At 45.6% G+C, this 12,169-nt stretch overlaps 1 protein-coding gene across 1 annotated transcript in view; it reads right to left on the bottom strand.

Annotated features, from left to right (window-relative positions):
* Positions 1-12,169, bottom strand: part of MAN2B2 (mannosidase alpha class 2B member 2) — a 369,901-nt gene that overhangs the window by 256,816 nt on the left and 100,916 nt on the right. Inside the window, exon 6 of the mRNA XM_069203167.1 lies at positions 9,177-9,354. Coding sequence (XP_069059268.1) covers positions 9,177-9,354 — 178 coding nt within the window. The remainder of the gene's footprint in view (positions 1-9,176; positions 9,355-12,169) is intronic.

Below are 12,169 nucleotides of genomic sequence, written 5' to 3'. Positions count from 1 at the left end.
CCTGAATGGTGAGGCAAAACTAAGACTCGCTCAAAGGTGATGACCTGAGGGTGACAGGATAGTGGGAGGTGGGTTAAAGTGTTATGAAATATTTACTATTGCAAACTTAATAATGCTCCTTCTGTGCTACATTTCTGATTGTAGTTGGCCCTGGGGCACTTCGTCTTTTTGCGATTATTATCGACCCCCCAGCTTCTGAAGCAAATGGGTAATTCCTACCTTTATGTAGCATTGGGTGTGGGGGCAATAAACCAACATCCAGTGAGATATAGAATGTGAAATAAGGGATAAAAAGCAGGGCCAATCAGAAATCAACACACTGCGCCTAAACTGCTTTCCCCACTCAAATCTCTTCCACTAAGGATAGTGAGGGAAGCCACTATTCCTGGCACACAGCATTTATTGTTTAAAGGATGGAGAACCATTGCTTCTCTCGCCAGAGGAGATGTAGCTGAAGATGCACACCAGGGGATACCAGGTATCCATCACTCCACAAGATTCAGGGTTACGGGTGAGATGATGCAGAGGATATTAGGTGCAGCTACTAGGGTCCGTTCTGCACAGGAAACCACGTAGGTCGGAAGAACATAAAAATTCAATATATATTAAAAGTCTAAATATATAATAATAATTATTATATTAAGGCAGAAGGCAACTGGAATGGGCAGCTTAAACAAAAGTATCAAGGTACAAGAATACTTGAAACATGGGGAGTCCAAGTGGCATTCCCTCAAAAGACACATCTTCCTAAGAATGAGGATGAACAGTTCCAGAGGAGGTGGAAGGGATAAAAATACCGCATATGGTTTTCCTCCACGCAGGAGAGCCCTAATTCGTATTAGGCCTAGGATACCTTCCTTAGCCTCAGAGGTCCACAAACATAAAGAGGGCCATTGCTAGGCAGCTTATACACTCTTTATGTCAACATTGACATTATATCCCTAAAAACCAGCAAGATAGTAGCATTCACCCAAGATATTAGGAGTGGCCGGTAAGACAGAACGATCATTCCTGCCACTGTCTAACACCCAAGCAGAATTGAACATACCAGGCCTCTGGAATTGGGTGTGAGAATGGAAATTCACAGATACATGGAGGCACAAACCTCTGGCAGAAAGAGTGTACTTGTTTTTATCCCCAGTCCATAATCTACATGTGTGACTGGACTGCTGCTTATGTTCGACTATGATATGTCCTGATCACAATGCCCCTTTAAAGGGCACAATGTGATGACAACAAAGCTCAGCTATTCACACTTCGGGCTGCAGGGGATAATGTAAGAGGATGAATTATATATAGAATCCCTGAGAGAAATGATCTATCAATACTTCAGAGAAACCAGGGTGCCGCCTCCAATCTGTTGATTTAATGGGAGGCATTTGAAGTTGTAATAAGAGGACAGTGCATTCAAGAGACCATAGGAGTTGAGCAACATTGAATTAAAAGATCTTGAAAGACATGTACACACTACAAAATACATTAGCTAACCCTGCGTATAACTACAGGATACTAGTAGAAAGGGAAATAGATGCCATGCTTATTGGAAAATTGAACTGTCTTGGATCCCATAGCAAGGCAGACAAAGTGGGATGACCATCATGTCCCAGAAGCTTTTTAAATATGGGGGGAGTGAGTAATAATTTAGGCATGGATTGTAGGCTGCTGCACTACTCCTGGCATAATATGCAAACATAGAAATGGATGTATTGTCATTCATCTTTTTAAAAGTTTTGAATAATTACTAAGCTCAGTGAATTAATAAGATACACATGAGACATACTGATCCATGACGGTCTATTCTTACCTAAACCATAAAGTTACAAGTCTATAGGAAGCTTGCAAAAGCCCCCCCTAAGCATGTAAAATACAATCTGGCAGTGCTGTAGCTTTTTGGTTTGCTGCTCTCGAGTTCCCCCAAGTTGTTCACATTCGACTAAACACTGGTTGCCCTGATGTAAATCCAGAGTCTTGACACTGTGCATCAGCTTGGTTTGCTATCATTTAGTTAGCTCCAGAGATTCAAAAAATAAGTATAGGACAAACGTAAAAAATTTGGCTTTTAGAAAAAGAACAATGTTTAGCACAGCGCTGTTGGGGGAGGGCACAGGAAGGCAGTAAAATGGAGTGTATGGGCGAGTGAGAAAAGCAAAAATACAAGGCAACAGAACTTTTCCATCTATGCAGTCCAGGCTGGGCGCAAAAATAGGCCCGAAGACCATGTTAAAAGTGGTCCCCCCATTAGTGAATCGGCTAAAAAAAAAAAAAGAACAGTCCACATTTACAAATCGGTGTCGTTTTAAACTTTTAAGGGCAAGCTGTATATGTGTTTTACAAGGCATGGGAGACTGCATGCATTTGTGCTTGCTGCAGGCAATGTTTATTGAAATATCATGGAAATCAACAGCATAGACCAGCCCACTGGACCACAAAACAGGCCAACAGTCACAAAGAGAGCCCAAACACTGATCTGTCAGACCAGACCCTTGGGCACTGTTAGACTGTCCTGAATCTATGCACCTAAAAACTGGGACAAAATCCCTGTATCGATCAGCATCACTCCAATGATGCTTCAATTTAGGAAAGAGATGAAGATGCACCTCTTTAAAATACGCTACATCACAATACATTAACATGCTACAAACCAGCTACCTCTCCTTTCACTTGTTTACATTATACTTGTCTTTGACCCTGTACAGTGCTCTGCTTTCCAAGACTCTGTGTGTTCTCCAAGAATACCCAGGGCTTTGCTTCAAATGCATAAGCTACGGCCAGGGAAACTGCATCCAATCCTCATCGTCATTTTTGAGAAGCAGAAATCTCAGAAATGTAGTAATAATGTTGTATATTTAAGTAGCTCAGTAGATACACCCAACCCCTGGCAGGCTCCTCTCCAGTCTCCTTCTGTTGGAGCATGGAATCCACAGCCCCTCAGAACTCTTACAGCAAAGCCTAGTTGCCAGGTGACAGAATCAAGAGATAACAACATATAATACATACGAACATAACAATGAACACTACAAACCAGCTACCTCTCCTTTCACTTCTTTACTTTATGCTTGTCTTTGACCATGAACATGTAGAGATGAATCACACCGGAATTGAGTTCTTCACGGTTTATTAATAAATTATTCCTGGTGAACTCGACACACATGTATAGGAGACGGGAGGTCTCCTGGCTCTCTCCACATCCTACTCCCAACCGCCTCCCACCAACGTTCTCCCTCGAGCCCACTGTTCTCGTGCAGCGCGATGGGCTGAACGCGCACATCGCGCTGCACAAGTGAGTCCCATTACAACAGAACAGTGCCATCTGACTATGTTCACGCTATAGATATATCATATTACCTCCCGTCCCTCCCTCGCCTTCCTTTAAACCAATGAGGCTTCCTGCCTCCCTCTAGACCCTCCCTTCCCCTTTTAAACCCCCCCCCCCACCCCCACCATCTCCTGTTCTTTTGTCTAGCCCACGCTAGACTTACCTTTTCTCTTTCTTCCACGGCGGGGCCTGGGGGATGTCGTTTGCAGCACTCCTCGGGGCGTGGAGCTCCGCGAGGTGTGCTCTGGCCGGTCGCGTCTTTTCTGAGCAGGCGGGGCTGCTCGTAAGACACGTCCTGGGAGTCGGCTGACGGGGTCAGCCGGCTCTTTGCAGCTGGGGCGTCAATTTCCGGTTTCCTCAGCCCGTGGAGCCGCGTAGAGGTGCCGAGAAGCATTTTTTGGTTTCAGTACTGGTAGGACGGGCGTTCTGCCCACATTTTTAACTACATTCTTTAAATTTGACTTGATGAGGACTGGTTAATGGTTGTGTTGTGGGAGGTCCTGGGCCCTGTATATTTGGGAGTGTATTCAGGAAGGTGGTAGTGTTTTGTGATTCTACCATGCCTAAGGTGCCTGCTAAGCGACGGAGGATTGTTTCTTCCTCCTCCTCAGATGAGGAGAGTACTGCTGTCATTTCAACCCCTGGGGGTCCCCAGATTCCGGGGGGGTGGCGCTGCGCCACTCATGTCCAGGGAGGAGGTGCAGGAGATGATCGAGGTGGCTGTTTCCAGGGCTCTTCAGGCCGGGATGGCCAGGCCTAGTCGGTCTAAAACTGCACATACTCCTGCTACTGCGGGGAGGTCCTCCTCAGAGGATGAGGAGGGGGAGGCTCCATCTACTTCCTCTGGGGGGAAATATGTATCCAGAGAGAAGATGTGGGAGGTGATGGCACATGTACGGGACAATTTAGGGTTTCCAGTGTTTTAGCCTACGAACTCTGACTCTCACTTATTCCCGCAATATCAGACGCCTTCTAAGTTTGCCATGCCTTTTCAGGGACCTGTGAAGGATATGGTGTTTCGGGAATGGAAGGATGTGGATAAGGCTCAGGTTCCACGATTCCTTCAGAAACTTTATTTACTTGAGGGAGAGGATGTATTACCTCCATCTGTCCGCCTGGATTCAATTTTGGCTACCCTGATTGGCAAAACGGCAGTCAATCTGGAGGATTGTGTGCCTACTGATGCCACAGACCGTAAGGTGGATTCAGGGCTCAAGAGGGCTTTTGCGGCTGAGAATCTGGCACTGAGAGCAGGTATATATTCTGCTTATGCGGCCCAGTCGTTGGTGCAGGACTTTGATAAGCTGGCTGTGGCTGTTCAGGAAGGGGCGGAGTGTTCCGAACTCCTGGCTGGTATGGAGCAGCAGGCCAGGTTGTTGGCGGATGTATCGTCAGATGTGGTCCGTACTTCGGCTCTGGCGTCTGGAGCTTTGATTGGGGCCTGTAGGTCCCTCTGGTTGCGAACCTGGAAAGCCGACCCTGGGGAAAAGTCTGCCCTCCTGAGACTGCCTTTTGAGGGTCGTAGCTTGTTTGGAGATCAATTGCCTTCCATGCTTTCCAAGGCGTTTAAGGAAAGGAAGCATGCCTTACCTTATAAAGGGGGATCTGCTTCTGGGAAAGGGTGGAAGAAGCATTCCCGTTCTTCTCCCAAGATGGATGCAAAATCTTTTTCTTTTAGGAAATGTCGTTTTCAGACTCGTTTTTCCCCTAAGAAAGCTGCTCCTTCGAACCGGGGTGGGTTCAAGAAGGGGTCCTGACAATCACTGTGGGCCTGGCATAGGGCCGGTTGGGGGAAGGCTGAGGCACTTTCTTTCAACTTGGCAGGAGAGTGTCAGCGATCATTGGGTGCTGGACATTGTGGCCAATGGTTACGTCATCGATATTGTTATGGTACCTCCGGATTCGAGGGTACGTCCCACTCCTCTGCCTACAATCGGGGCACGGAGGGAGGCATTGTTGAACGGAGTCCGGGACTTGCTTCTGAAAGGGGCCATTTCCCGCGTTCCCCTGGAACAAAGGGGTCAGGGCACTTATTCTGTCTTGTTTCTGGTTCAGAAGGTTTCAGGGGGGTTTCGGCCTGTGCTCAATCTGAAAGGACTGAATGCTTGGATCAAGTCGGTGCATTTCCGCATGCTGTCAATTCAGACTATTTTCCCATTGGTCAGTCAGCGGGACTTTCTGGTGTTACTGGATCTGCAGGATGCTTACCTACATGTGCCTGTGGCAAAGACTTCTCAGAGGTTCCTAAGGTTTGCTGTAGATCAGGAGCATTATCAGTTTTGTGTACTGCCTTTCGGCCTCAAGTCTTCTCCTCGGATTTTTACAAAGGTGCTGGCCCCTCTGGTGGCTTTGCTGCATTCAGAAGGGGTGTTTATTCATCCATATCTGGATGACATCCTGATTCATGCGCCCTCGCAGGGCCTGTTGCGGAGGCAGGTGGCACGGGTTCCGGTGGTCCTGCAAAACCACGGGTTTTTGATCAACTGGGGCAAATCAGATTTAGTCCCATCCCAGGATCTGGTTTTTCTAGGGGCTCGGGTTCGGACTCTTCTAGGTTTGGTGACAGTGTCAGAAAAGAGGTTGAATGTACTCCAGTCCATGGTGAGGGAGGTTGTGTTACGGACTGCCCCGTGCTCTTCTGTGGTTGCGTTTGCAGGGTCATTTGGCGTCGGTGATATTTCTGGTCCCTTGGGCGCGTTTCCATCTGCTTTACTTGATGACCTGGTTCCTGAGAAGGTGGGCGCCAGGGTCCGGTTCTCTGATGACCAGGATTCAGGGGTCAGGGTTGATTCGCAGGGAGTTGAGATGGTGGCTGGATTCCAATCATCTTCGGGTAGGGGTGTCTTTGTCTCCTCTGAGCCCGGTGGTGGTGACAACGGATGCCAGCCTTTCCGAATGGGGTGCTTGGATGGGGTTGGCACAGATTCAGGGGTTCTGGTCCCCGCTGGAGGCCAATCGGTCGTCGAATTGGCGCGAGTTGAAAGCTGTATTGTTGGCTCTGATACATTTCCAGGTGTCCCTGAAGGGAGCTGCGATGCTTGTGCGGACGGACAACTTAGTAGCCAAGGCTTATGTCAACTGACAGGGGGGGGACCAGGTCGAGGCCTTTGTTCAGTCTGGCCAGGAAGATTTTTTTGTGGACTCAGGAGTGGGTTCCTTCCCTCCGGGCTACGTACATTCGGGGGGTGGTCAATGTTCGGGCGGATCTGCTGAGCAGGGTGATTCCTTCCTCTCAACCTTTCTCCCTCCGGAAGTCACTGTTTCTTCATCTGGTTCGTCTCTGGGGTCTTCCAGTGCTGGATGTGTTTGCGTCCACGGAAAATGCGAAGCTAGGTCGATTCTGCTCCCGGTTTCGGTGTCCTCAGGCTTGGGAGGTGGACGGGATGTCGTGTCCTTGGACGAGGGGACTTTTGTACGCTTTCCCGCCGTTTCAGCTGATCCGGTCTTTTCTGTTGAGAGTGCGGCTTCTGGGGGCCAGGGTTATCTTGATTGCGCCCCGTTGGCCGAGGGCGAATTGGTTTCCATTGCTGCAGCTGATGGCATCCGGCCGGATGTGGCCTCTTCCTCTTTGTCCGTCGCCCCTGGAGTTTCCCTGCCTCTCGATGGGGTCATTGAGGAGGTTACACTTGATGGCCTGGAAGTTGAACGCCGGGGTTTGACGGGTCTGGGGGTACCAGTGGCTTTGAGTTCTACTTTGCTGGCTTCCAGGCGGCGTTCCACTTTGCTTTCCTATGGTAGACAGTGGAAGGTTTTTTCTTCTTGGTGCTTACGGCATGACTTGGATCCTACCTGCGCGTCTATCTTTGATGTGATGCAGTTCTTACAGGATGGTGCGCAATTGGGGTTGTCAGTGGCGTCTCTGCGGGTGCAGTGGGCGGCTATTCAGGCGTTTAGGGGTCCGTGGCGAAATCTTCTGGATGAGGGTCATTTTATGCCTAGATTTTTTCAGGGGCTTCTTAATTTGTTTCCTCGCCCTGTACGTTCTTTTCCTTTGTGGGATCTTTCTTTGGTTTTAGATGCATTAACTGCTGCCCCTTTTGAACCACTGGGGGAATGTGATTTACGCCATCTTTCTTTGAAAACATTATTTTTGGTGGCCATTACTTCGGCCCGCCGTTTAGGGGAATTGGGGGCCTTGGCCTGTTCTTTTCCTTTTTGTAAAGTTTTTCAGGATCGGGTGGTTCTTGTTCCGGTGCCTTCTTTTATTCCGAAAGTTAATTCTTCTTTCCATGCTCGCCAGGAGGTCATCCTTCCTTCATTTTGTCCGAATCCCTCCTCTGTGGAGGAGGTTCGTTTACATTCTTTGGATGTGCGCAGGGCATTGTTGCATTATCTAAGTGTGGTGGCTCCTTTCCGTAAAGGTGATTCGCTGTTTGTAAATTTCGGTCCGGCCCGTAAAGGGGAAAAGCCTTCCACAGCGTCTTTGAGTCGGTGGGTGAGGTCTTTGATTTTGTTGGCATATTCCTTGAAAGGGGTGGTTCCCCCCCCCCCGGGGATTCAGGGCCGTTCTACCAGGGGTATGGCGGCTACGGTGGCTGAGCTTCAGGGGACTTCTGTGGTGGAGATTTGCAGGGCCGCCACTTGGGCCTCTCCCTCCACGTTTGTTCGGCATTATAGGCTGGCGGACTTGGGTGGTTTGGAGTCGGTGTTGGGTCACCGGGTCTTATCCTCTATGAGGTAATGGGGTTGGATCTTGGTGGTCTGTGTGCATTCTAATAAATTGTTTGCAACTCAATGTCCGTCTCCTGTGTGTTTCTTGCTATGTCTCATTGGTTTAAAGGAAGGCGAGGGAGGGACGGGAGGTAATGCGTCCATTTCTTACGATAATGGCATTACTCCTAGTCCTACTCCCTCGCCTTCCTTTACGTTCCCTCCCGCCCCCCGGTACGGACAGTCTGAGTTGCTCCTTGGGCTTGTTTTTTGTACAGGAGGTGGTGGGGGTGGGGGGGGGTTTAAAAGGGGAAGGGAGGGTCTAGAGGGAGGCAGGAAGCCTCACTGGTTTAAAGGAAGGCGAGGGAGTAGGACTAGGAGTAATGCCATTATCGTAAGAAATGGACGCATATATACACTGATGGGAAGATAGCACTCCACCACCAGCCGAAAAATGTGTTCTGTTTGAGAGCAAGCATGCAGCTGGAGTGATGAAAGAATCAATAGATTATTTATATTTAAAAGGAATGATGTTGTGTTGGCATTTGCTGCATCATGGAATTTGCTACGTCGTGGGAATTGTGTTATCTAAGGGTTCTATGTTGGGGGAATTCGAGAGGGAGGCAGTTGAAGGAGATGGTTGAGGAATGACCTGTTTCATGTGTAAACGGCTTGACAATAAAGGATAAAATTCAAGGTTGTGTGCCGCTGCAATTCATATTAAGGAGGATACAACACAACAAATGATATCCGAAATCCCTTGAGGGTCATGCTAGTCACTCGCATGCAGGGGTAAACTCAGAAAGGGCTTACGCTCTGAAATTTCTCTGGTGCTTAGGCACAGACAATGACATGCTCCTGAAAGTGTGGTGGGCTTGTGAAGCGTCAGTCAGTCACATGTTCAATGAGCTCTGAAATTAAAGTATTAATGGGCCTTGATCACACATACAAATTTAAAAACACAAGAAAGAAGGTATCAGTGTTGGTCACAGATACAGCATCTCTCTGTAGTACCGCTAAACTTGGAAAAAGTAGTTACTGATAATTATGTAAGTCAAAAGAAAAGGACTTCAAAATTTGTTTTAAATCAGGGCAGCAGATAAAGATTCATGGTGGGCCTACTTTCTTGAAAAGGACTATCTTTGTAGAAAAGCCATTTCTAGACATAGCGAAAATAAAAATAACACAACATATTGTGAGAGATTCTTACCCACGGCCACAGGACCTCAGTGCTGCGAAACCAGGCTGCTCTTTGTTTTATATTGGCTACCATTGTCCCTGCATAAGAGCGGATAGTGTCACTAGTAACTGGAAGACTCATGTTTGGATAAATGCCATCTTTTGGAGGGTCAGGAAAAAGCGCAATACCATTCCAGTAAAATCCTGACCTACACAAACAGAAATAATGAAGAAAAAAATTATCCAAGCAGTTCGCTAAACATACATTTTGTAAACAATGATTATTTTTTATGTTTTCAAAGGAATACATTTTCATTCACAGTTTAGCATGAAACAATTCGGGAGGCTTACTGCCAATACAGAATAGGAATCATATATAGCAAACATAAATAAACACATTGTCTGAGGTGCAGTGGGAACCTTCAAATCTTGTATGCATCTGACTCAAATGCATATCTTGTGTTTTGCTTTGAAGCCATTTTGAAAATGACTCTAAATGCTACCTGTCTAATGCGTGGGAGTGACATCCAATGTCTTACTTCCAGAAATGAGAAAGATGCCACTTTCATCAAGTAATATCCTATCCTCATTTTTTGGACATAATTAATGACCACACTAACGTTCAAGTCCCCGCCTTCAAACACTCTTTTTTAGGTTGAGCATAGCAGCGCCCAAGCACTGCTTTTCCGACGTGTTGGGCTTTTAACCAGTCCCACCTCGCCCCGATCACCTTCACTCGTTTGTGGGCTTGCCTTTCAAAAATCTTTTGATGACATTGGTAAACGCTTCATGTTTGTCCCTTCTTGGGGTGGTTTTGTTACTGCCCTGGGGACCGACACTGTTACATGGATAATTGCACTTTTGCCCATACCTTTGAATGTGAACAAACTTATTTTTCCTTTTGTGTGTCTATTTCGTGTTCATGGAGGCTGTGGCGCTTTGAATCAGCTTGCTTATGTAAACTGTTTTACTTTTTAGGTCGAGCTTAGGCAGCGCGCATGCGCTGTCTCTCGGACTGTTGTAATTGCTATGTGGGCTCAATGCCCACCTACTGGCTTTTTATTGGCTGTGTGCTTTTTGTAATCTAATTCTGTTGTCGCTATTGGTTTCTGGCATGCATTTGGCATGCCTTCTTTTGGATTATCCCTCCCAAAGCGCAGTGACCAAGTACAATCTTATTACACCGGTTCGTTTGTTATATGTGTGAGGAACTTTTTTTTCTTACTTTGTGTCCTGCCATTGTAGCGATTAGTCTGTTTAAGCAGGGCTTGCATTGGTTTTTTTTTAACGTGTGTAAAGATAGCAGTGCGTGTGTTTGATTCTTGTGGTTATTTTTTTTTAAATGTGCTTAATTTAACGTGTTGAAAGATAGCAGTGCGGGTGTTTGATTCTTTTGGTTATTTTTCAACGTGCTTAATTTAACGTGTTTAAAGATAGCAGTGCGGGTGTTTGATTCTTTTGGTTATATTTAAACGTGCCTAATTGTTAGGTACTGTTTGCACAATTTACATATTTCATCCCATTGCGGCGGCATTAAGCAAAGTTTACGTGCATAATTACTTTCCAGCGCGACATTAAGCAAAGTTTACGTGCATAATAACTTTGTGGCGACATTAAGCTAAATGTAAGTGCATTTTTATTTCACATCCTAACATATTCATGCTTTGGGTCTCATACACTTTGTTAGACAAATACACTACACATAGAAGTCCTCTCTTTTCCCCACACGTACTCTGTGGTAGCACAGCACTCACAGACACATTGAGAACGAATGTATTTCTCAACAGTACAGTGTTGTTTTAGGTGCATATTTTGACGATTTTGTTCGTTTGTTTGCTACAGTGAAAAACGTACTTCAATACAGCAGGGCGCATATTAGCTTGCATGTGGTGTTTTGGTAAATTTATTTCGTTACTCAAATTTGAAACGCTATTAAATATAGACGAATGTTCACTTGATTTATTGGGTTTAATTTTAATATTTCGCCGGTATATTAATCACAGTTATCATTCAGTTACATTTACTTTATTCGAGTTTATAACCTTCATACTGCTGCGCTGGTTTGTCTTTACATTGAATATGTACCTGTTGTGTTAGTACTTACTTCGAAGCCATTTAAGGCTGATTTTTCGTTCTTTAAATTGACAAATTATTACAGTGTTCACGTAGTTTTAATTATACACTGACACATTTTACAACATGGCCAGTACAGGCTTAGTTGTGCCTTCTTAATATTTTGAGATGTTTTGGCATTTAAAAGCTTACAAGTGCTAATGTCCACTTGTATTTTACTTCGGGACAGCTTGCCTGTTTCTAAAATATTATTTAGTAGCATCAAGTTAAAGGCCAGTAATGACTTTTTTCTTTCGGATTCTTAAAGGCATCTGCCGCAACTTTGTTGCGAGGCAGAAAAGCCATTTAGCCAGAAAACAAACAAAGCTTCTTTAGTGGCCAGACAGTGGTCTGTAGTTTGTTTATGTATTGCTGAAGAGTTCACTTACCTGCCAAATGGAGAGATTTAGCATAGCTATAAAGATCTATATCAGGAATGTATCCAGCATGTGTGGGTCAGGATGTTGACATTACAAGTATGCTAATTTTCTTTGCTTCGAAGAGGAGTGGTATCTTATCTGGGTGCTCCTTTGTTTTTTCACACATTCGCACTACTTCCGACTTTTGGCTCACTTTCGGTTAGTAATTTCAGACTTTTTCGTGAATAGAGCACTGCGAGCGTGGAATTCTCGTTGTGTATGCACAATGATAGATTTACAAACATTAAATTGGGGAAGTTTGTAGTATGTTATTACAATCCTGCTGCGGCCGCTTTGATTTATTTCCTGGTTGCACGTTTATTTTTGAAATATTTTCTTACGGGTTTACATATAGCAGACTGTGCGATCGCTTACATTTTGGGATTTTAAATTTCTAAGGCATAATTACTGTACATAGATATTTAGCATGCGTTTAGACAGTTAGCTTGCTATTAATAATACACACCCGCTCTACTAAACATATATGGTCTCA

This window comes from Pleurodeles waltl, chromosome 1_2, assembly GCF_031143425.1.
Source record: "Pleurodeles waltl isolate 20211129_DDA chromosome 1_2, aPleWal1.hap1.20221129, whole genome shotgun sequence".
Lineage (NCBI taxonomy): Eukaryota > Metazoa > Chordata > Amphibia > Caudata > Salamandridae > Pleurodeles > Pleurodeles waltl.
This window is presented reverse-complemented; position numbering and strand designations above follow the sequence as displayed.